This window comes from Eubalaena glacialis, chromosome 12, assembly GCF_028564815.1.
Source record: "Eubalaena glacialis isolate mEubGla1 chromosome 12, mEubGla1.1.hap2.+ XY, whole genome shotgun sequence".
Lineage (NCBI taxonomy): Eukaryota > Metazoa > Chordata > Mammalia > Artiodactyla > Balaenidae > Eubalaena > Eubalaena glacialis.
Genome location: NC_083727.1, coordinates 27,397,985 through 27,423,572, shown reverse-complemented (window position 1 = coordinate 27,423,572; position 25,588 = coordinate 27,397,985). Strand labels below are relative to the sequence as shown.

At 39.0% G+C, this 25,588-nt stretch overlaps 1 protein-coding gene across 3 annotated transcripts in view; it reads right to left on the bottom strand.

Moving 5' to 3' along the window:
* Positions 1–816: 816 nt before the first annotated feature.
* Positions 817–25,588, bottom strand: part of MAP3K5 (mitogen-activated protein kinase kinase kinase 5) — a 216,838-nt gene continuing 192,066 nt past the window's right edge. For all 3 annotated transcript variants that reach the window (XM_061206961.1, XM_061206960.1, XM_061206959.1), the window contains 7 exons: positions 22,362–22,547; positions 18,897–19,002; positions 9,633–9,876; positions 5,194–5,306; positions 4,083–4,195; positions 2,085–2,161; positions 817–1,347 (listed from right to left, as the gene is read on the bottom strand). In XM_061206961.1, the coding sequence (XP_061062944.1) occupies positions 1,287–1,347; positions 2,085–2,161; positions 4,083–4,195; positions 5,194–5,306; positions 9,633–9,876; positions 18,897–19,002; positions 22,362–22,547 (900 nt within the window). In that variant the 3' untranslated portion in view covers positions 817–1,286. The remainder of the gene's footprint in view (positions 1,348–2,084; positions 2,162–4,082; positions 4,196–5,193; positions 5,307–9,632; positions 9,877–18,896; positions 19,003–22,361; positions 22,548–25,588) is intronic.

Sequence of the window (25,588 nt, the reverse complement as noted above, 5' to 3'; positions counted from 1 at the left end):
TATATATATATATATATATATATAGTATGTTGATTTTTACATAGAAGTAAAGATGCCTCCTGTTTTATCGAAGACTGTTCTGTATGGATCAAGTCATGATACAACTCTGATATTTCTATCTTGCATAATAAACAGGTTCCTCTGTATTTAAGAAATTTGTTTATGTCATTTATCCACCTAGGAGCTTCAGACTTCATCCTATTCACATGGGCAGGCTTATAAAATATAATACGTATCCAGCTTAAAATAAAAATATTTCCCTCAAATATGAGAACTAAAATTAAGGGAATAGAAAATGCAGTGTTCTCCATTGGGATGCTATTTGCAGCCCCTTTGAGGTACACAATAGTCATCCATGGTAACTTGAGGCCTTGAGAAAAAGACACTGACTTTCTTTTATTCTGTTTTTCCACATTCTCTCTTTTACCACTCTGTAGCCCTGAGAAATGACTTGGAGGTCAGTTGTTCTTTGACTACTGGAAGAGAAGACAGATTCTATTTAATGTTAGAGATGAAGAAACGGTTAGAATTTTGACACAGTAATTATCTAGATTGCCAAAACAAAATACGAATTCTTTAGAATTTATCAAAACAGTATGTCGAGAGTCTTTTTACTTTTTAGAGTAAATATGACACAAGGAGTAGCTTTAGAACAAGCTAACGTTACTAGGATTCAGGCAGGTGCAACTGGTACAGTTCAGTAGTACATAAATGACTCAAACGAATGTACTCTAGACCGGAAACTTAAGTTACAAAATATAGTCAATATTACAATTAATACAGGTAAGTAAAAACCATTGCTCTCAGATTCTGCACACTTAAAAAAAACCCCATAAACTTTATACAATAATGAAAATCACGCACTTCTACTCAAATTATTAGGGCATATTATAAACACACATAAGCCTAAAAAGTTATGGTCACATTTTGGTTTTGTTCCAGTGATGCACAATCACATGAAATGTTCTATCCGTTTCGTGTGAAATAAACATTTGGCTGAAGTGCTATAGCTGCTGAATTAACAATATTTCCATAAAAATGTTCAGACTAAAATAATCCCAAACATCGCAGTGTTTAGGATTATTTTGAGAGTCCTTACAAAGAGTCCTTATGAATCATAGAAGTAGAAGCAGTTAGGAAATTTCTAACAAATTTAGAGTAAACAAATACTGGATTTAAAGTGCAGCTTCTTTCTCCTCTCCCTTCGATTCTCCCTCGCCTAGAAGATCAGGTCTGTATTCGTTTTTAGAATCTCCATGGAAAGTTGGAAACAAATTGAGTGACAGTCAAGTCTGTTTGTCTCGAAAGTCAGTGATGGCTTTCCACAGTGTACACAGCATCCCTCCCCTGTTTAAAGACACAAGAACATGGTGAAGAGATCACTTCATTTGAAACAGTGCCCTTGAAATATGAAAGTGACTTCTTAGCTTTCAGTGGCTCTGATCAGAACATGAAGATCCCAAAGTCTTATCAGTCATTATGGATTCTTTTTGTATATATTTTCTCCTCATCCCTCCATGCCTTTCCTTTCCACTCCCACAGACTACCAGGGCCCAAAGCATCATTTTAGACTTTCCGCACTTTTGAAATGTGTCTTTCTAGAGGTGGGTCAGAGTAATAGTTATGTATGTGCTTGGCCTGATGGAAAAAACAAATTATTTTAAGAAATTGTATCAGATTATAGCAGGTATTTGGATGGCAAATCAGTACCTCATCCTGATATTTCTATTAAGCATGACACAATCATGAACCAAATTAGAGCATTTGTTTAAGGCAGCTTTAGAATATCTGTATGGTCTTAATCTGATATGTTATCAAGAAAAGTCTTCCAGCTGACTTTGCATTTACTGATATAGACACATTGCTTATTAGAGCTCCCAATAATAGCCTGCTACAACTAACTCAGGTTTCTCAGAGCAGCTGAGAACCAGAGAGCTTTACCCAGGACTGTAGAGCTAGTTAGGTAGGTAGGTAGCTAGTTAGGTCGCTAGGTAGCGACCCAGGACGGAAGGGACCCAGGCTTCCTGATCTCAGCCCAGTGCTCTTTCCATCATCATGAGACTGAATAGAAAGAAAAGTGGTACCTTAGTCTCAGGCATTTTAAGTCGTCACGTGTAACATAGTAGAGAACATCTGCTAGTGAATAATCCTCAGCCAAAAACTGTGGAGAAAGTAAAATATGCACAAAAGTAAGATGTTTTATGTACTTTCAATAAGTAGCAAACTATCCATAATGTAAACGTTGGCAATAATGAAAAAAAATCTAAAAGGAAATCCACTAAAGACATAATCTTTTGGAATTATTAGAAAAAAGTTCCCCCTATTACAAAATAATTACAAAGAAATACATCCATATGCCTTCCAGGAGCATAAAGATTACAAGCAACACAGAATTTCTGATTGGTCTTCTGATGAATAGATAAGACTTGCTTGTAATTACACCTGCTGCTTATAAGATAATGTTTTTATTTAGGGTTTACTGCTTTGTAGCTTTATTTTTCTCTAGTGGATAAAAAGTGTTGCTTACACTTAATTTCTGATAAAAGGTACTTTCCAATAGTTACTACAAAGTCAGAGTCCTGAATTTAAGTGAAGCTTTTAATTCTAAATCTTTTAAGAAGGGCAGTGATTTAGTGGATCATCAATTACTACTCCTTAATTTTGATTTGAACCTAAGTTAGAGGGAAAAATATTTTGATGAACTTGATTGGATACATTATTTCCCATAGGCAAGAGAGTCCTTTAAATTTATATAATTTGTTATGCAGATTTCTAAGGAGACCCTAAATTTTATTTAGTGGTCCAATAAATTATCAAGTCAAGAGAAATACGTCTTTATTCTTAGTTGTTTAAAAAATTTAAATATAAAACTGAAATCAATGTAATATTGTACTGAGGCCCTTTCTATAAAATAATAAAAATATAACCTCTTACTATGTATATATGTGTATACATATTAATGTAATCTTAAAACATAAAGAAATGCTATTCATGCTGACTACAAAAGCTCCCTATAGGGAGCAGAGATGAATTAGGTTCTTTTTTTTTTTTAAAAGAAGGATATTTATTTTACTTTTTCTTTTTTTTAAAGGAATTCCTTTATTTTTATTTTTTATTTATTTATTTATGGCTGTGTTGGGTCTTCGTTTCTGTGCGAGGGCTTTCTCTAGTTGCGGCAAGCGGGGGCCACTCTTCATCGCGGTGCGCGGGCCTCTCACTGTCGCGGCCTCTCTTGTTGCGGAGCACAGGCTCCAGACGCGCAGGCTCAGTAGTTGTGGCTCACGGGCCCAGTTGCTCCGCGGCACGTGGGATCCTCCCAAACCAGGGCTCGAACCCGTGTCCCCTGCATTGGCAGGCAGATTCTCAACCACTGCGCCACCAGGGAAGCCCGAATTAGGTTCTTATAGACATAATATAGTTTATATAGAAAGTGTCTGTTTCTGCCATAAGTTCACTAACTAGTCTAGTTTATTAAGTAGCAATAAATAGCTGCTGCCCAGTGGAGTCTAAGAATGTCACAAGAGAATTAAAAAGTTAACAAACAAGAGAAAGAATTAGAAACAGAAGAACTTTTTTCTTTCAGTTCTGTCTTGATTTTTCCTACTCTTTATTTTCAACTCAAAAACATAAAAATCCTTAGGAGTTCTGGACCACAGAACCTGCCTCTGCATATTCTGCACCTCTACCCCCAAATAGTTTTCCCTTCTCATCTACCCCCACCCCAGAACATACATACATATAGTGTATTCCTATATTCCTATATTCCTACACTGTATTCCTATAGTGTATTCCTACATACTCCTTTAGACTTCAGCTCACTGGTCATCTCAAAAAACCTTCCCCAGCTTCTCTCTCCCTCTGTCTCGTAACACTTGATAACCTTTCCTTAACAGAATTGACCAGGACATAATTACACTTGTATCTGTGGGATTATTTGATTATCATCTGCCTACCCTGGTCTGTGAGGGCAGGGTTGGGTCTGCATTTCTCACCAGTGTACCCCCTGTGCCTAGCACATAGTAGGCACTCAACATTATGAAACAAAGTGAAAGAATGCATGTCCCACAGAATGTTTTCTTTACCCGACTTATAGTGTCTTCATCGGCTCCATTTTCTCTCAGCCATTCAGTAAGTTCAGAATCTTCAGTATTTGCGCCAGGAGAATTCAGGTGACACACAGGCAACCCAGGAATATCTAGAACAGCATTGAGGGGAGGGAAGGACGCTCTTAGCTTCAGCTAACAGAGGTCATCTGAGACCCTCCTGGTCAACATTTATTGATACTTTAAAAGATTTTTCTCTATCAGAGTATAATTAATAGAAACCATTGAGATTGGTAGTCTACATGATAATATAAATAAAACTCTTTAACACTGCTTAGTATACTAGTAAATGGAGAGTCAGTAACAATAATTAATGATACTCCCACCTTATAGTTTCATATCAATTTTATAGCTTCTTAGAATAAAATAGTACACCAAAATTGTACTGTGTGTTTTTCATGCAATGAAGATGAGCGTAATTAGCCGAGAGCCATATAATTATAATAATCTCTTTTTCCACTATTTGCAATAATATGGAAGGACCATATATCTGAACAAAAAAAAATGAACATTATTTTCCTCTAAACAGGCTAAATAAGATTGTCTAAAGATTATCTTTCATACCCAATTTCTCACAGAATAGATTTCTTCAAAGTTCCATCTGACTTTTTTAAAAAATTGAGATATAATTGACATATAACATTGTATTAGTTTAAGGTGTATCCAATTTATGACTTTTTATTACCGTATCTTGATTCTGTTTAAGCCTTGTCAAGTTATAAGGGGGGTGGGAACACTAGAAAAGACAGAATACCAATGCAAAATGACAAAAAATATTATTTTATTCTGGTAATTTCATTGTGAAATCTTAAAAAGAAATAAGGACAAAAAAATGGAGAGCCCTACTAACTTCAATAATACATAATCTCAGGAAACAGTGATTATGAATCATCTTATTTTTACTGCACTTATAAGAAATGATAGCTTGCTACAGTTAAGAACTGGATTTTTTTTAAGGCAACTTCTGCTTGTAGTTGTGGTACAAGTGACAGATGCTGATTAAGCCATGACATAAAGCTACCTGTTGGCTTTCTAGCTTTTTGTGGCAGCCTGGTTGAACAGTATTACTTTAAAATTTTCTGTTATTCACCTATTGGTTGGGACTTAAGCTTCAGGTGTTTAATTTCTTGGTCTCTTTCTTCAATAGCTTGATGAAGGAGTGCTTGTAATTCTTTCTCTTTCTGAACCAATTCTTCCAGTAATCTGCGGAAGGAAATTATATTGGTTGACAGGATAATGAAGCTAGAGCAGCCACAGAGTGATCTTCTAGACAAGGGCTTCTCAAGCTGTAATGAACACAGACACCCCTGGGATTTTATTGAAATGCAGATTCTGATCCAGTAGCCTGGGGCTGTGGAGCGTTAGGGGAGGGACCTCTGAGCTTCTGCATTTCTAATGAGTTCCCCGCTGATACTCATGTTGCTGGCCCACAGACCCCCAAGTTGAGCAGCAAAGCTCTAGAAGGCGTGTTTCCAGACAAGAATTTAAAACTTCCACCCCCAGTTGTCTGCCAGAATCTTCAGAGATGTTGTTCTGTTTCTTTTTATGACCATAAATGGCAAAAAAGTTTATATATGATATTAACAGACCTGTATTTTACAGGTATGGCCCCTCATCAAAAACAGTTGGTCAATATGGGTAATACGATAGGCAATGCAAAGCAGAAAGGTAGTCACTTTTTTTAAACTATGAAAATTTGAGAAGTTAACTACAGGTGAGGTCACCTATAGTACCTGGCGTATAATAAATCCTCAATAAATGTTAATGGTGGTTGCTTGGGTTGTTGTGGTTGTTACTGTTATTTCTCTCCTTCTAAGGGGAGCAGTGAAGTGGGTAAAAGGATAGCTGTGTTCCTGGTACATTCATTCCCAGCTGGCATCTGATGCATTCTCCAAAGAAACAAGGAGAAATATTATTACACATAGTTCTTACCCATGAAAGGTTCACTATACAACTGAGAGCCAAGTGGTAACCCATTCACCATTCCCAACACAGTTTTCTGGGAAAACATTCCAGGTTGTAAAGGGAGATGTTCTGATTTTTTAGAAAACTATCTTCGAGTAACTTGGATTCAGAATGATAATAATTTAAGATACATAATTATTTATAAGATCATCAAGGTACATTGTTGCATGCCCTATAGCTCTTAGCAAGCTGTATTTATTTTACTTTCTGAGTATTGACAGATCTAACTCAGGACCAGATTCCATTCCAAAAGTTTGTTTCTGCTTCAGCTGACATGGTCTGAAGGCAGCACAGCCCGACAGAAGACAGCCCTGGGCTTGTATCCTGGTTCAGCCACCCACTTCCTGTGTTAACCTTGACAGATGACTTAACGCCTCTGGGCTTCAGTTTTCTCATTTGTAAAAAGGAAAAGTAGAACTTCCTGAAAGGATTACTGTGAGCACTAAATGAGACAGTATAGGTGAAGTGCCAAGCACAGTGCCTGGCCTTTAAGAAGGGCTGTTCTGTTCCCTGCTGCCGCCTCAGGCCCTGGAAAAGAGGCCATCCAGGGCTTAATAGGGTTTGTTTCCCCGACCCCCCAGGCTCCACCCCTTTCCCACACAACAGAGACACGTGAGGCCATTAGGTACGAGAAAGGGTCACAGTAGAGTAGGTAGCAGAGGTGAGACAAAAGGAAAACACAATGAGAGGCAGACAGAGAAAGTGGTTCCAGGAAGACAGCTTGTTTAAAGACAACTCCAGAGTAAACAGTGCACAATTAGGTGGATTAAGCAGTAGGAACAGAAAGCAAGAGGGAAGCAGAGGATTAAGGGAGACTTTTACCTACTCTAATACGAATGACATTCAAAGAAATGGATAGCAAGCTCATTATGAATTCTTTTAAGTTGGCAATTTTTTCCTCTGGTATATATTTTTGTCTTTCTTGCTAATTTACATGTATGGAATAGTGACAGCATATTCTTATTGTTTTTCTCAAAGAACACAAGTGAAATTTTCCAGAATTTAACCCATGTTTACCTAGACTATATATTTCCTTTTTATCTTAAAAGCCAGAACTTAACATTGGAAGCAAAGCATTGACAGGCCACCTCATTTGTCCCAAATCCAGCTCTCAAAATTATTTCTTTTAAGGGCATATCCATCCAGCCCATCAGTTTTATTTTTACTTTGTCTTCAGTTAGTAGGGAAATCCTTCGAAACCAAGGCAAATGACTGCCTCTCTGTTCCAGAGAAGTTTGGCAAGGATCAGCCATGAGATCAATTTTTTAACTCAGATGGGTGTGGGTGAGGAGCTGGGTTGGCGGGTAATTCCAGAATTGCAGGAAAGGGAAATTAGATAACCAGTCAGCTCCTCCTGAGTTAGATTTTAACTACCTCTGCAGTACTGTCCCAACTCCTTGTGTGAAGCAAATTATTGTCAGAACATTTTCTGTAAGCATATACTTTAAGTAAAGCATACATTCTAAAGCTATTTTGTTATTTTCTGCCATTTAGTATTATCGATGATCCAATCATCAAGAGCTGGATAAACGTGATGTATCTTTATCCGTGATTATCCTAAATATAAGCTTAAGATTTCTAGCCCGAGGGTTTACAAACTTTCCTAAAAACACACTAACATTTCCTCAATTTATTTTGCAATATATGTACATCTATATATCAAGGAATATTCCACTAAAAACTACAAGGACCAATATAGACATGACCAGCCCCTTATCAGCACTTGGACAGAAGCAGCTGCCCTTTCTTTAAATCCTATGTGAAGTGAATGTTGTACCTGGTCTCACTTTTCTGGGGGTGATGGAGGAGCTGTGGGAGATCCTACTAGAAAAAGAAAAAAGGAGGCCAACAACCATATAGATTTCACAGATACATGTGTAAATACACAGAGAAAAAACAAATGAGTGGGCCCCTGTAAGAAGTGTTAACAACATACTAATGTAGTAAAGAAATGTGGTCAGTCTTGCGGGCAGACGTGGGAAGCAGGCCCTCAGCTAGCTTAGACCCTCAGAAAAGTGATGTGAAGACCTGAAGAAAGCAGCCGGAGAAAGGCAGCCCTCAGGGACTACAGATGGATCGAGCATGGTGGACAGATGGCGGGGACGGGGTGTAAGTCAGGGTAACGCAAATGGACTGAGGAGAGAAGGAAGACTGCACTCAGGAGAGACACGTTCTAGTGACATAAGCCAGGATATGCAGACAGAAGGTTCAGGGGCCAGAGGAGCAAATGTACCAGCTCGCTGGTAAATAAAGTAGCTTTACTGTCTGGAAGGCATGGGCAGAGCGGGATGGGGTGGCTCTGGGTATGAAAATGTGGGTATGAAAAAACAACTCCAGGACTGAGCGACAGACAGTAAACTGAAGAGAACTGACTGAAGTCAACAGCTACTATAATGGATGGGGTGTCATAATGGGACTATTACTTGAGAAGAGCAGGAAAAGAGGGACACGAAGATTTCGATGAAGTCTTAGAAAAGGCTCCAGTTCTTTTCCACTAAGTAATAGAGATGCGAAGTAAAGAGCTGGGTTTCAGAGAACAAGACTGAGATAAGGAAGTCAGAAAGCCACTTTCCCTTTATTCAGAAAGATTTCTGTATGTAAATCATAGAAGATATGTATGGATTTACTTAATCATGCAACTAAAATTCACGTTTCTAAATACAGGATGAGGTTTGTACTACTCATACAAGCTTGGTATTCAAGCTTATCCAAAATCTGAACTTATGACTAAAAATAAAATGGATTTATCTCCCTGGTGAACAAATTGGATTTTCAACTAAGGTTGCTAAATATTTGAACAACATTTATTGATTCACTCCAAAAAAAAAAGTTTTCCCTGTCAAAACCCAAAGTCATAAAGTCAGTTGCCCACATGTCAACTGTAACCAGCACAGGAAGCTATAAATCATAAAGATTCAGACCTTGAACTGTGCCAACATCTGTGAAGAACAGGAAATATTTACTGTTCACTCAATAACCTGATCATGTGGGTTCTGTGGTATCAAATTCTCAAAGAAAAATTAAACTCCAGATATGACACAGCATATTAAAAATAAAGTAGAATCACAAATGTGGTCAACAGATCAGCCTTTCAAGGTTCTAAAATGAAAAACTTTTGAACCATTAATTTTATCTCCTCAAGAACAGAGCTCTTCCTCTCCTGAAAGAACCTGATATTCCAAATCACAGGCTCTCAAGAACACAGACTCTCTGCCTGTCTTTCAGCTATCTGTTGGACGGAACACGCTGCTCTGAGTCTGCATCCCAGAGAGTCTATGAGGTTACAACTAAGTTACTCTGAAAATCTCAGTGCACTTAGAGATAAAGCAGTGATCAAAGAGCTGCTGAAGGACTCAACTGGTAGAAGCAGAAAACGTATTTGACTAAAGAGACTAATAAATCTCTCATTTTAATGAATAAAGCATTAAATCAAGTTTATATGAGTGGGATAAAGGAATAATATTTTGTATATTCAGCGGACCAATCTTTAAAGTAGACCCCAAACACATGCACTTACATAAAAGTAAGAAAAAAGAAACCCACCCATGTCAGAATAGGACTTACCTATTTGTTTCTATTTTCATCCTTCCAAGCTGTACATTCAGCGATCGGTGAGCACTCTGGGAGTCGTGGGATACAGTAGAACTGAGTGTGCTCACCCCTGAGGTGGCCACAGCATCTTCAAGGACCACATGAGGTCTTCGGACAGTTTGATTTGAAGGCTGTTCTTCATGGTCATCTTCTGCATCCAAGTCTTCTTGATCGGCGGTATCACTCTCAGATGCAAGGCTAAAATGTGGCCTCAGTTCTGTTAAGCATATGATCAACAACAGTGTTAATGAAATAAGAATCATTGCCTTAATTTCTTAAGACATGAATGTCATCTCCCCTGCTATCAGTAAGAGATGTATTCCCAACTGCTTTTCCAAAAGTGATGATGGATTTCTGCGCATTACTTCAGATTTGTTTTTCCAGTGAATTTGCAAAATTCACAAGATATATAAACTCAGAATGATCTAATTCAAACAGAAGAGAAACTTCCACACGGCGCATAAGGTACATGGGAAATATGTTAAAATCAGAAAGCAATTATGTAAAAACCTGTTAAGAATATAAAAATTTGTTTACACAATTAAAATTCATATTTTCAATTATATAATATCTGGCAACTATTAACTCGCTTAGAAATGAGGAAATGAGATATAGAGAGATTGTATAAACAAAAGTAAGAACACAGAATGCTTTTTGCTTGTAACATTCAAAATGTAAGGGGGGGGGCGTGTACTGAAAATGCCACACAACGCTTATATTCACTCTAGTAAGACTATCTGCTTTTGACTGTTGGGTTAATTTTTGGTGTGTGTCCTACCCTAACCTGTGGACTAACCATTGAAATCTAAAGTGTAAAAGTTACAAGTCTCCAGCTTAAAAACACTGTATGACACGAGTTCATCTGTATGTCACTTCAGAACTGGGATGATACCTTCCCATGGGAAAAACTATTATAAATTGTGATTAGGTTCTCAAAATGGCCCTCCAAAAGGAATTACATTCATAATTTAAGTGAAATCAGGGTAGCAGAAATACTGGGTCTTGGTTCCATATGCTATGACACATGGAACTTTTTTTTTTTGAATGAAAGATTCTTTAAATTCTATAGTCCTTTACAACTTTCAAAAGTTTCACACACATGATTTTATATAATCTCATAATAACCCTTATTTTCCCTCTACCCTAGTATTGCCCCTCCCCACTTCCCTCTCCCCACTGGTAAACACTTGTTTGTTCTCTGTATCAGTGAGTCTGCTTCTTTTTTGTTTTATTCACTAGTTTGTTGTCTTTTTTAGATTCCACATATAAGTGATATCATATTTGTGGAAATTTTGTATTTGTCTTTCTCTGTCTGACTTATTTCACTTAGCATAATGCCCTCCAAGTCCATCCATGTTGCTGCAAAGGGCAAATTTTCATTCTTTTGTATGGCTGAGTAGTATTATACACACACACACATACACACACACACATCTTCTTTAGCCATTCATCTGTTGATACCTTGGCAGTTGTAAATAATGCTGCTATGAACACTGGGATACATGTATCTTTTCAAATTACTGCTTTTGTTTCTTTTGGATATATCCCCAGGAGTGGAATTACTGGGTCATATGGTAGGTCTGTTTTTAGTTTTTTGAGAAACCTCCATGCTGTTCTCCACAGTGGCTGCACCCATTTACATTCCCACCAACAGTGTAGGAGGGTTCCCTTTTCTCCACCTCCTCACCAACATTTGTTATTTGTGTTCTTTTTAATGACAGCCATTCCGACAGGTGTGAGGTGATGTCTCATTGTGGGGCACCTGGAACTTTCATTAGATCACAGAACCCACCGAGAATCTGATGAAAGCCAATGGAGATTCTCCCCAGAAGAGAAGCACATTCATACAGCATTTTCCCTGGATTTCCTGAGGGCTCACTGACTCCCTGAAGCCTGTTCCGAGGGTCTGTGAACCACAGGTTAAGAGCCCCTGTGCTGGGGGAGGGCTCTTAAGTGGGAGTGATGCAAGACCCCTCCCACCACTCCAATATAGCCGTTATGGCGACCAAAGGGCCTACCCATCGCCAAATCCTCCAGGTAACTTTTCTTTCTTTGCCTTACTGACCTGTGTATGGTATTCTCCTTTAAATCTTTGGCTGCTGCTTCTCTTCGTCAGAGCCTTTTTGTCTACTACCTGCCCCTTAAAAGCTGGAACCTGAATTCCATTCTTCAGTTTTATGTTTCTACTTACTCTCCATGGATGAGCTCATTAAAATTTATGAAGAGTAAGTACATGTGATGTGTGGATGACAATCTAGCCCTGATTCTGTTACATCCAACGCTTCTAAATATTCCTGTGCAGGAGGCACTTCAAATTCAACAATCTAAACAAGGACTCATCTTTTGCTCATAACAAAACCAGAGTGCCCTTTTTAGGGCCAGGTTTATGTAGCCCTGACTTCCTTTACCAATCTTTGTTTATTTTTAAATTTTTTTTATCGTGGTGAAACAACGCATGACATAAAATGTACCATTTTAACCATTTCTAAGGGTACAGTTTAGTAGTGTTAAGTATGTTCACATTATTTTTCAACTAATCTCCAGAACTTCATCATCTTGCAAAACTGAAACTCTATACTCATTCAATGATTCTGCATTCTCCCCTCCCTCCTGTCCTCGGCAACCACCTTTCTACTTTCTGTGTCTATGAATTTGACTGCTATTGATACCTCATGGAAGTGGAATCATGCAGTATTTGTCTTTTTGTGACTGGCTTATTTCACTTAGCATATGTCTTTAAGGTTTATCCATGTTGTAACATGTGTCAGAATTTCTTTCCTTTTCAAGGCTGAATAATATTCCATTGTATGGATATACCACATTTTGTTTATCCATTCATCTATCATTGGACACTTGTGTTGCTTCTACCTCTTGGCTATTGTGCATAATGCTGCTATGGACTTGGGTGTGCGAATATCTCTTTGAGATCCTGCTTTCAATTCTTCTGAATATATACCCAGAAGAGGAATTGCTGGAACATATGGTAGTTCTATTTTTAATTTCTTGAGGAGCCACTATACTGTTTTCCATAGTGGCTGCACCATTTTACAGCCTGACCAATAGTGCACAAAGGTTCTAATTTCTCCACATCCTCACCCTTTATCTCTTAAGGTTAACCAAACTCCACCTCTACACTGCTTTTTTTTTTTTGCATTATTTCCTTTCTCCTTCCAAAATTCTATTTCCTAGATCATCTATAGTAGGCGTGACTCAAAATCAGGTGTTTAAGTCTTGTTAAGCTTGGCACCTGGTATAGGGGCTAAGACATATTAGTCTCTCAAAAAATTTTGGCAGAAGGGAAGTTATCCTACTAGGATTATTTGTATTTATAAGGGAACAAAACAGTGAAAAAAATCTTACTTTAAAAATAATTTAAGAGAGTTCAATTCTATATTAAATTAGAGCAAGAGTAGGCCTTTTAAATTTTCTAAATTTTTTCTCATGGTCTCTAAACTGAAATTTTAAAAACAATTTAAAAGGTTTATTGTCCTGCTGAATATAATCTCACTTTGGGGGAAGGAAAATTTCTGATATTTATTATTACATTTAAATGTTCCCTTACATTCCCCTAACTCTGTACACTTTAAATTATCATATATTATCATTTTACTTATGTGCAAGTGACTAAAAATTTTTCTCAATAATTAGAAAAAAGTATAAAATTGTAGGGACTTTCCTGGTGGTGCAGTGGTTAAGAATCCGCCTGCCAATGCAAGGGACACGGGTTCAATTCCTGGTCTGGGAAGATCCCATGTGCCACAGGCAACTAAGCCTGTGTGCCACAACTACAGAGCCTGGGCTCTAGAGCCTGCAAGCCACGACTACTGAGGCCGTGTGCCGCAAGTACTGAAGCCTGCGCGCCTAGAGCCCGTGCTCTGCAACAAGAGAAGCCACCGCAATGAGAAACCCACACACCGCAACGAAGAGTAGTCCCTGCTCGCCACAACTAGAGAAAGCATGCGCACAGCAACGAAGACCCAACGCAGCCAAATAAATAAATAAATAAATTTATTTATTTATTTAAAAAAAAATTGTAAGTGAATGCAATACTTTGTTATTTTGGTCTTTCAATGGTGGCTCCCTGAGGACACATGATCGAATAGACATTGTAAAACATGCAAATGAGCATCTGGTCTTTGTCCTCAAAGAGATAACAACCTAAAGGAGAACTAGGGCAAATATACAGAAGAGTCATAAAAGCATGTACAAAGATAACATGTGTCAGCCAAGTGTCAGGAGAAAGGCAGGGACCCAGGGAACCCTGGAATGAGTGGACGGCATTTAAGCCCATGTGTGGGAAATTAGAGCCGGTGCATGTTTCCAAAACAGCAAGACAGGATCAAACAACGATATTATTCCCACCTCCCTTCCCTCCCACTCCACCCCAACTGGTAAATTCTCCAGAGGAAACTAACTAGACCAAGCTTCTTTAACACAAGGTATTTCTGATGCCAATTAGGATCACAATACTTGTCAGAACGACGTACGATCCTTGCATCAAGCACTGCATATAGTTTACAATGCTGGTCATTTTACATTAATGTGGACATGGGGCACATGACTGATTCAGCTTCACAACTGGTAGTAATACCAAGTGCTCTAGCAGTTTAAACAATTAAGAGTTTCTATGAGAAGTGTGCCTACATTGTCAATTCTCTCTACCTTAGCACTGCCAACACGATCTCACGCTCAGCATTTCTCCATCTGGTCACCCACAGCCAGACTGTACTTGAGGAGTAACAACAGATACTTAATGTTGCCAGTAATCCACAGGCTGATCCTTGATGACAAGTGGGAAAACAGCCCGAGAAAAAAAACTCTTAAGGGGCTTGCACTGTACTCTCTGTTCTGTGTGCTCTTTTTCAGAAGAAAGAAGATTGAACACTTTTTTATTTTTTACTTTTCATTGTGAAATAGTTTTAGGATAATAGAAAAGTTGCAAAAACAGTACAGAGAGTTCCTGTATATCCTTTAGCAGCTTGCCCTAAACTTAACATCTTACACAACTTTGGCACTATTAACAAAACCAGGAAGTTAACATGGATACAATAGTATTAACTAATCTATAGACCTTATTTGAATTGCACTGGTTTTCCCAAGAATGTTCTTTTTCTGATCGGGGATCCCACACTGCATTAGTTGTCATGTTTCTTAGTCTCTGCCAATCTGTGACAGTACCCTAGTATTTTTTTCTTTCTTTTTAATAAATTTATTTATTTATTTTTGGCTGCGTTGGGCCTTCATTGCCGCGTGCGGGCTTTCTCTAGTTGCGGCGAGCGGGGCTACTCTTCATCGTGGTGCGCGGGCTTCTCAGTGCAGTGGCTTCTCCTGTTGCAGAGCACGGGCTCTAGGTGCACAGGCTTCAGTAGTTGTGGTACATGGGCTCAGTAGTCACGGCGCATGGGCTCCAGAGCGCAGGCTCAGTAGTTGTGGCGCACGGGCTTAGTTGCTCCACGGCATGTGGGATCTTCCTGGACCAGGGCTCGAACCCGTGTCCCCCGCATTGGCAGGCGGATTCTTAATCACTGCACCACCAGGGAAGTCCTAACCCTAGTATTTCTTTATCCCCCATGACCTCCTTACTTTTGAGGAGTACTGGTCAGTTTTTTTTGTACTGTGTCTCATTTTTAGTTCACTTATGTCTTGTCATGATGAGGTTGTGGCTCTGCATTTTTGACAAGAATACCACAAAGGTGATGTTGTGCCCTTCTCAGTGCTTCATATCAAGAGGTACATAATGCTGATGTGTCTTATTACGAGTGATGCTTACCTTGATCTTTTGATAAAGGGGGTGTCACTGTTTTCTCTTTGTAATTAGTAGATATCTTGTGGGGAGATTCCCCAAGACCATTCAAATATCCTGTTTCTCAGCACACTTTTGCCTACTGATCTTAGGAGCCATTGATTGTTCTTGCTTGCAATAATTATTACTGTGATGTTTGCCTGATGGTGATTTTCTATTTCCCTCATTCCTTCTACATTAATTAACTGGAATTCTACTAAAAAAAAAAGAGCTGGCCCTTCTCCTCCATATAGTTATTTATTTAATTACTTATATCAGTATGGACTCATGGATATTTAGTTTATTCTATGGGCTATAATCCAATACTATTATTCTTTTATTTTAATTTTTGCTTAATTTGTTCTGGCTTAGACTTTGGGGAACTCCTTCAAGCTGTCTCCAGTGTCCTTTGAATAAGCTTCCATCCCTTGGGGGCACTTCATTACTTTCTGCCATCACAGTATGTTCCAAGTTCATCTTGTATTTCCTCTGCCCTAGGCCTGGAAATCAACCATTTCTCCAAGGAGTTCTGATTCCTTTTACTAGAGAATGGTATTTAGAAACCAAGATCTGGGTTCTCCCAGCAAACACATCTAGGAAATGTATGTATTTATGATGGTATACTTTTGAATTTGTTGGTTTCTTTAGCATGTTTTTTAAAATTTGGTAGGTAAATTGTAGTATTTTGTCATCTAAAAGGAATTTTTATCAGGGGACTATAAAGAGAGACATTTTTAGTGTTTCTTTGAATCTTAATTGTATAACAAAATCTTTAGGGACATTTGGAAATCTGATGGAATTGTCAAATGCTTGAAATCAATTCCTCTTGTTCATATATTTCATCATTTATATGTTGGTGTACAGTGTACATTGTCTTCCCCTATCCCGAGAGGAATATAAAAAAATACTTTCTTAATGTAATTCTCTAAAATTTCCACTTTTTATTTTATTTTAAAAATTATTACTATTTTTTTGGCTGCACCACACGGCTTGCAGGATCTTAGTTCCCCAACCGGGGATTGAACCCGTGCCCCCTGCAGTGGAAGTGTGGAGTCCTAACCACTGCACTGCCAGGGAATTCCTTTTTTTTTTGGTCCACTTTTTAAAATGCTTCCAAACAGTCATTTCAGTTGTCATCAGAGACCCTTAGTGGCCTCAAAGAAGCCAATTCACAGTGGAAGGACAAATAACTTTCCTTAGCAAACCCTTTGCATAAAGAACGTGCCTTGCTCTGCACATGGCTGGGTTAAAGCAGTGCCCATCACGGGGACGCCCATGCGAGGAGACATGCCTCGCTGCACTGTCCCTTTCACTCTCTCTAAACTTAACAGTGTTTCACCTACAGTGTGATAATCAGTGCGCTTTATAAACTTAATATTTTGGAAGAATTTTAGATTTACAGAAACACTGCAAAGATAATACAGAGAACTCCCATATACCTTCCACTCAGTTCCCCCAGTACATCTTATGTAACTATGGTACCTCTGTCAAAACTAAGAAATTAACATCAGTACAGTACCAATTGTATTAACTAAACTATTGACTATTTTCAAATTATGCCAGTTTTTCACTGATGTTCTTTTTCCTATTCCAGGATACAATTCATTGCATTTAGGTAATCCATTTTAAAAGGATTTTTTTTAACAAAAATTAGATTAACAGATTATTTATATGCTAGTTAAATTATTTCAAAGTATAATCCCCCTCTCCTCTCCTCATTTGAGCATTCTTAATTTAGGTTACTACTGGATATAACTCATGGCCTATACCTATCGCTTTTACTGATACACACCTAATCTCTCTCACCTCTTGTATCTTTTGGGTTTATAACCCCTCTTTGGTACATTTCCCACAGCCAAGCTTATTCCAGTGATCAACCATCTAAACATAAGTATGTGCTGACTTCCTTAGAGCATTACAGTAGGTTTCCATCAGCTTTAGATTCCTCAGGTTCACATCCAACCGCTAGTCACGCATTTCGAAGCCTCTCTAGGATTTTTTTCGAAGTTCTGCAAAAATTTTCCCACTAATTTGTTATAACCAGGTGAAACTCATTTACTTATTGTTTCAACCAATATTTATCAGGAGTCTATTATTTTCCAGGCACCATGCTGGACAGTGTGCTTAGCACAGAATAAAATAAAACAGACCCTCTGGTGAGGGAAACAGCTATTAGACAAGAAAATAAAAGCAGTTTCTGATTGGTGCAAGTGTCACCAATGGGGAAAAACCATTTCCAGGGAGAGAGAGTGATGGCAGAGCCTACTGTAGACTTCGGGGTCGGTCAGGACTCTCTGCAGAGGCATGCTGTAAACCGAGACCCGAAGAAGGTAAAGGTACAAGAATGCAAAGGTAGGTGGCAGGAGGGACGAGGGGTGCAGGTGCGCTCTGTAGAGGAAGAGCATGTTCAGGGACGTTAGAACTTCTTCCATTCCTTCCTTTCATAAGAAAGAAATAAGTTAATTCCTCACTCTCAAACCAAACAAGGTATTCTGAGAGAAGAGAGGGAATTCCACAACTCAGAAGGGTTGATGATAACTTAAAAGCTTGTGGTACCATTTATAAATAACATAAAATTTAAAATGTTTCATACTTATATTTTTATCATACTTATATATATATATATTTTTAGATTTCTACTTGAGAACACTTTATAATACATGTAAAATCAGTACAATAGAACATGTTTCTAATTCGTATATCTAAATCAATCTATTTCTCTATCCCTATCCACACAACACACACACACACACGTAAGGTGGAAGAGCTCTGCTTAAAATTTTTATTAATGGGTACACTATCAAAACACTTTGGAAGTTTGTCTTAGAATATGAATACATCTCTCCCTTACTCCATAAAACCTGGTTTCATGAACACTACCCCTTTTGTATCTCACTGCAAACACAGCTGGGACCTGTCTAGACCAGTGATTTCTAAACCTGGCTGTGTATCAAAATGACCTGGAAGCTGGATGAAAATCAGATTCCTGGGCTGTGTCCCCAGCAGATTCTCACCCAGTCCGGGACGGAGCTCTGAAAGCTGTAATTTAAAGAGCTCCTTACATCGCACAGTTCGTTACATCACTCAGTGCACCGGCAGGTGTGGGAACCACTGGTAAATGATGACACGGGAATATGTTTTGTGGGCACAGATATCTGTATATTGAAATGCGTATGTATTTGGGTCACCTGTATTGTTTTCTCTTTGTCTTCATATCCAACTATGCTCTTTAAAGACAAGGAAGCAAGTCTTCCTAACTCATAGTAAACGTTTTGCTGGGTGTACCATTGCTCAGACTATATGCACTAGATAAATATTATTTGGTGGCTTTTAAAGATTTAAAAAAAAAGGTTAACCTGGTCTTAAAAACAGTGAGGAGACACCATAAATGATAATGAACAGTAATTGAAAATATCAAACACTAAATATTTGCCAAGTAATTAAGTATTTCTGACCTGGAACCAGAATGGTAATGGCTGTCTGCACCGCCTTTCGGATGATACTGTCTAAGGCAAACATCCAGTGTGGCTTGATATTATGATTCCGAAGAACTTTATTGACCTGGAGGAAGAAAGTGACATTTGGTCTACTTTAATATTTAATTGCAAATAACCTAGCTGATGCACACATCTGGATGACATTCCATCAACAAAAATAACTAAAAGGTTTCTTTACCTTGAATGGTGGATAATTTCTTTATGTCAGTGGAAAACAAATGCAAAATTGCCACTTCAAAATGAAGTTTGGCGATCCTCATGTAAGCAAGTGAGATACACCACTTAAATGAAAGGCAATCTGGTTAAATGGGAGTGTTGCCTCTTTGGGACTCAGAACCTGTAGCTTCCTCCTTTCACGATGTCAGCAGATTGGATGGTGGAAGCGGTAAAGGAGGAAAAAAAGAGTCCAAGGGGATTTAAGTAAAAGTAATTGCTATTCTTAAATGTTATAACTGCTGTTTAACACAACCAAGTGCTGCAGCATACTCTGGTGACTTGGAAACACCAGTAAAGGGGGAATATGAGCACATACATGCTACCTACAGATGTGCCACAGTGCATGCCTTGTTCTCCTTCCCACACTTGCTTATATCTTTTTTTTTTTAACATCTTTATTGGAGTATAATTGCTTTACAATGGTGTGTTGCTTGTATCTTTTTAAACGGGGGAATAATCTGCCAAACTATTCCAGAAAAGCTGTTCACATGAAAAACTTTTGTTGTCAGGCTATCTCTTTTTAGTGACTAGTAATATTTCACATATTTAAGTAGACACTGAAGTAGATATATGCATTACCTTTCTTTTTCTTTTTAAAAATTATGGTAAAATACACATAACATAAAATTTACCATCTTAACCATTTTTAAGTGTACAGTTCAATGGCTTAAGTACATTCACATTGTTGTGCAAGCATCACCACCTTCTATCTCCAAAACTCTTTTCATCTTGCAAAACTGAAACTCTACACCCATTAAACAACAATTTCCCCTTGCCCTCTCCACCCAGCCCCTGACAACCACCATTCTACTTCCTGTCTATGAATCTGACTATACTAGGTATCTCACAAAAGTGAAATCATATAGTATTTTTGTGTCTGGCTTATTTCACTTAGTGTAATATGTCAGAACTTCCTTCCTTTTTAAGGGTGAATAATAGTCCATTGTATGTATAAGCCAAGCACGTTACCTTCTAATTTTTATTTATTTTTTTAAAAAATATTTATTTATTTATTTGGCTGCACTGGGATCTTTAGTTGCAACACATGGGATCTTTATTGCAGCATGTGGGTTCTTAGTTGTGGCATGCATGTGGGATCTAGTTCCCTGACCAGGGATCGAACCCGGGGCCCCTGCATTGGGAGTGCGGAGTCTTAACTGCTGGACCACCAGGGAAGTCCCCACATTACCTTTTTAAAAATAACTTTTATCATAAGGTTAAGAGAGGCTTATCTAAAATTTGAGTTAACTCCACTAATTTCTAGTTGACACGGGCATCTAAGTAAAGAGGCTATTTTCCCAACAGGGCTCTGACTCGAGATCTAAGAAGAAGATGGGGAGAAGGGGACCTAGCTGTAATCTCACGCCAAAAGCTGGAGCTCCAGTTGCTTATTCCTGCCCTTGGTCCCTCTTCATCAAAATCCCCCAGTTTAGACGGCAGTCTGTCTGAGGAATTCCTTAGAGTAGTTGCTCCTAAGGAAGCGAACCATTGCTAGGTTCCCACCTGTTCTAGGAAGTCCTTTCAGACTGACTTTGTCCTGGTACTTTCATAAAGGACTTGCCTGTTTATTTGACAAATGCGGGTATAACATTTAGTAACTAAGAATATTTCTCTCGAGGGTCACAAATAGTAAATGGAAGAGGGATCCTCTATCACCATGACCGGCTCCTCATAGCCCTTCATTAAACAGTATATTATATCCGGCCCATTCTTTGGGTTCATTCCCATCCTGGACAGTGAGTGAGCAAGAACAGGGCATGTGTGTGTGTGTGTGTGTGTGTGTGTGTGAGAGAGAGAGACCTGGCCTGTGGCCCAGGATTACAATTTACCCACTCTCAATCTGAATTCTACTCGACTATTTGCCTTCCAATCTCTAGGCTGGAAGCCAAATGTGTAGGCAAGTACAAAGTCACTAAATTATTTCATTCGGTTTGCAGATGGCTGGGGCTCGCTAGTTACAGAGTGAGTGTGCCTTTAGCATTTAATATTAGTGATAGGCTTTGCTCTCATTTTCCATGACCCCAGTGGAGTCAGGAGCGTTGCCCTGCCCACAGTACAGCACGAGACTGAGCGGCTAACACAGAGTTCCTGAGAGCACAGTGGCCACTGAAGGATTACAATTTGGTTTTAAATCAGGGATCATGTGATGCACCAAATGCAACTGTCAAGACATCGCCTATGTAGGAGCAATAAACACATTAGGAGTGAGTCAGTTTGGGGAATTTAAATAAAATTATGCGAAGTGCTTCTCTATTCACACGACAGGCACTGTCAAGAACTCTCTCTCTCTCTCTTTTTTTCTTTGAATTTTATTTTATTTATTCTTTATACAGCAGGTTCTTATTAGTTATCTGTTTTATACATATTAGTGTATACATGTCAATCCCAATCTCTCAATTCATCCCACCACCATCCGCCCCCCCTGCCACTTAAGAACTCTCTTATTTCAGTCTCCCACACCTCGTAAGGGCCTTCCGGGAAGGACCTCATGCTTTTTTTGGTACACGGTTCCACAGACAAGTCTCATTCAAGAATATCGCATATGGTTTGAATCAGGCTTCTGGAAAACTGGCTTCAAGTTTGTGTTGCATAGCAACTCAGTATGAGAGAGAGGAATCCTCAGCGATCTCTCACCAGATCCTGTGAATTAATTTTCATCCAGTGATGCCCTGTGCTCTGAAGTATATTGCTGGCTAGGAAATAGTGAATATTTATTAAACAAGTATGTTTAAAATGCTCTGTATGGAAACCACAGCAGGGGGGGAAAAAATTACCGATCATTCCGGCCTGTACGGTTACATTTTTCTCAATGACCACTAGATGGCATGTCTCATATAGAATTAGAAAGTGCAGGACTAAAGTGTGCTCTGTTGCTAAAATCATCAAAATAAATAGTGACTGACTACATGATTTCATAAGAACAAAGTGCAGCCATGGGAGAGGTTTGTGAGTTTTGTTATCTTCCATGGTGTTCAATTTTATGTGTATCTAATCTGGGGAGATACAAGATTACACACCAAACAACAAATCTGGTGCTTTGAGGCACACGGACAGGCAACCATCTCATACTTATTTATGATCCAAAGAGAACAGAATTGATCGAAATTATTAAAGAAAGAAAAGATAACAACTTATGTTTTTATCCCATTTTTCTGACTAATTTTGGCTGGAGTCTGCGGGAAAACATGGGCAAAACATCATACTTACAGCATCTTGAAAACCGAAGAGCACCACCTGAACTTGACTAATGCCGTGGCTGTCAAAGTCCAGCTCCAGCTTCAGCTTCGACAGGGTGGTGGCTACGATCTTCCGGTCAGTGGACCTCACAAATTCTCCGAGGCTTGCGACGAGGGTTGTGATGTGCTCCCATTTTAGTTTAGGTTCTTCGGCCCCCTGTGAAGAATAACCAATAATCTGTCAGTTGATCAGATGTATCTGTGCTGGATGTATCAGCCATGGGTCTGCCATCCCACAGCCCCTGCCAAGAAGAACTGGGCTTAGAAATGCCCCCTGCTAAGGGGAAAGACCATATTTGAACTATATGGCTCCTTCCCCTGCAAAAAAAAGAGAGAAATAATCAGACTTTGGGAGGAAAGGCACCTGCCCCATACACTGTCTAACAGTCATGATAGAGTCAGATAGACAAAGCTCTGCCCAAACAGGGACAGGCTGGGGCCATAAGATTCCACTCTCAGAAATTTTAACTGGGAGCTAAAGAGAGATTCAGCCATAGGATCTCAGGCTCAAAGTCTGTCCAGAGAGGTAAGTCATAAAATAGGGGCAATGGGACTTCCCTGGCGGTCCAGTGGTTAGGACTTCGCCTTCCAATGCAGGGGGTGCAGGTTCAATCCCTGGTCGGGGAGCTAAGATCCCACATGCCTCATGGCCAAAAAACCAAAACATAAAATAGAAGCAATATTGTAACAAATTCAATAAAGACTTTAAAAATGGTCCACATCAAAAAAAACTTTTAAAAAATAAAATAAAATAGGGGCAAGAGTACATCCAGTTATAAGGAAGGAAGGAAGCAAAAACAACTGAGTTGAGAATGATGATCAGTATGGAGAGAAGTGGACGGAAACAGCAATGGCACACCAAGCGGGCCCACAGCAACCGAGCCAGAGGAGAGATATACTGACTCCTGGGACTTGAAGGCCCTTGGAATCACACTCTAGTTTCAGCCTGTGTGAGGCTCAGCTAGGCGCCGTGGTTGGAATGAACCTGAAGTAGGCCACTTCCCTCATTGCTACGTGTGTCTGCTTACATGTCCCCAGTCCTTCAACTGCCCTTAAAGCGCGTCAATTCCTTGCAGTCAAAAGGGGCTCGCTTCAGACTCCATCCGGGAAACCATTCCTTACCCACCGATAAGGCAATTAGTTATAAGAATGGACCAAATGGATGACTTCACATATTAAAAATTAAATACAATATTTAAACAAATTTCCTCCCTCAAGTTGAACTTTTTTTTACTTTGAGCAAGGAACATTGCTTCCTTAAAGGAAACATAGTAGGATGTTATTTATCCTCATTTAACTTTAAGAAACAACTGGATTTTTATTATGCTCATTTCTATCTCATATTGCACATTTTGTTATTGCATCATTAAAATTAAATTCCTCAGCTGGGCTGTGAAAATTACCATTTCTAGGAGTCTATTAAAATAAAAGAGAAATGTCCCATCAAGTTCTTTCTCTCAATATATTTTCATTTGGGAGCGCCCTCTCATGTTTACGTTTTGACGAGAAAAAATTATATTGAAAAGCTTGAAAACTGTCATTAAGGGAATATTTTAAAATCAGACTGGGAACAATTATAAACTTTGTTTCTTTTCTTACCACGAACTAAATTACAACCAAAGTAAAGATTCATAGGCAATATCACAGTAACATGAAAATATGTTCAAGAAGAAAAATGTGAGTTATTCAGAAATTGGAAGCTTATCTTAGTGAAAAATCAGTTATGTGTTCGCCAGCAGTTAAAATAGCAATCATTTTTTGGACATTAGCTTTGTTTTCACAACAGGAAAACATGCTGCTTCTGGTTTTTGATGCCACTGCCCTACAAAGGAATGCTGTCTACCCTGGGAAATGTTCTTCTGTCTGGGATATTTCATCACGTACCTAATGGTTATTTCTGTTCTCACTCCTGCCTCTCCGTGTGCACTCATTAACGTGCCTTCATGAACAAGCATCTTAGGTACCAGGTGAGACTGATTCAGTATGAGAAAGTAGCATCTGACAGCGCGCCTTTCCTGACCACTCAGAGGACCATCACAGATTCTCCTGCAAAGGGGCTCTCTCTTCTTTATCCCTTAAACTTCCTTCAAAATGGTGAGTGGATTTCAGAAGGATGTTACAGATTGAAAGGGCTTTCATGGGCCGCTTTGAGGACCTGACCAACATCTACCTTTTAGTCTTGTTCTAAAAGGTAGGCTTAAATGTAAAGATGTATCTATTAATAGAAATATTTAATACAATGAAAAGACTTATTTCCATCTGGTAGTAGAAGAAAATTAAAGATACTAGATAACTGTTATTAGCCTGCTTGACAATGATAATAATAACAATAATAGCTAACATTTGTGGAATACATTCTATTATTATCTCAATGATTCATGATCTTAGTTACTCCTTATAGCAACCCTATGAGGTGAATACTATTGTTTCTTCTATTGTATGGATTAGGAAATTCAGCCTCAGAGAGGTTAAATAACTTGCTCAAATCACACAGCCTTTATGTGGTGGAACCAGGCCTCAGAGTCAAGTTGAGGCTGAACCCAAGCTCCTAATCATTACCTTCTATTGCCCCAATCAGCTGGATGAACCAGCGGTAACCTTGGGGCAGGACCTGCTCTATCACAAGATCACCATGGGATGCCACAGGAACGGATTCATAGAGTCCCCAGCAGAACAGTCAGAAGCACCCTGTTTATCCCTTGACGATTCTGGATTTTCTAAGTGATTCTGACCCCAGAATCACTTCTGGTCCCCACTGGTCACTTCATGTTGGTGCACTGAGGCATGCCCTCCAACAGTCGCTTTTAAGTTTTTCTTTCCTTTCTCCTTTTATAGAGAACATTCAAGCGTGCTTAAAAAACTAGGGAGTCACAAACACTTGAATAGGATTAACCAACTCCAAATTTAAGAATTTCAGCATGGTCATGGAACCTGCCAGGTTCTTTGCTGAGGGCTGGGACAACGACACTAACCAAGGCAGTCCCTGCCCTGATGGACCTACAGTCCAGCAGGGAGACAAAGAAAACCCCCAAACAAGCAGATACTTTCTGTATTAGAAAAGCACACTCACTGGGGATGATTACGAGATTTAAGCAATCCCTGCGTTCTGTGTTTCTGACCTAAAACAGAAGCCTTCATTCCACAGTGGCTGCTGGTGATTCCCTCCCCCAACCCAAGCCCTGTCCCCTCCCCTGCTTT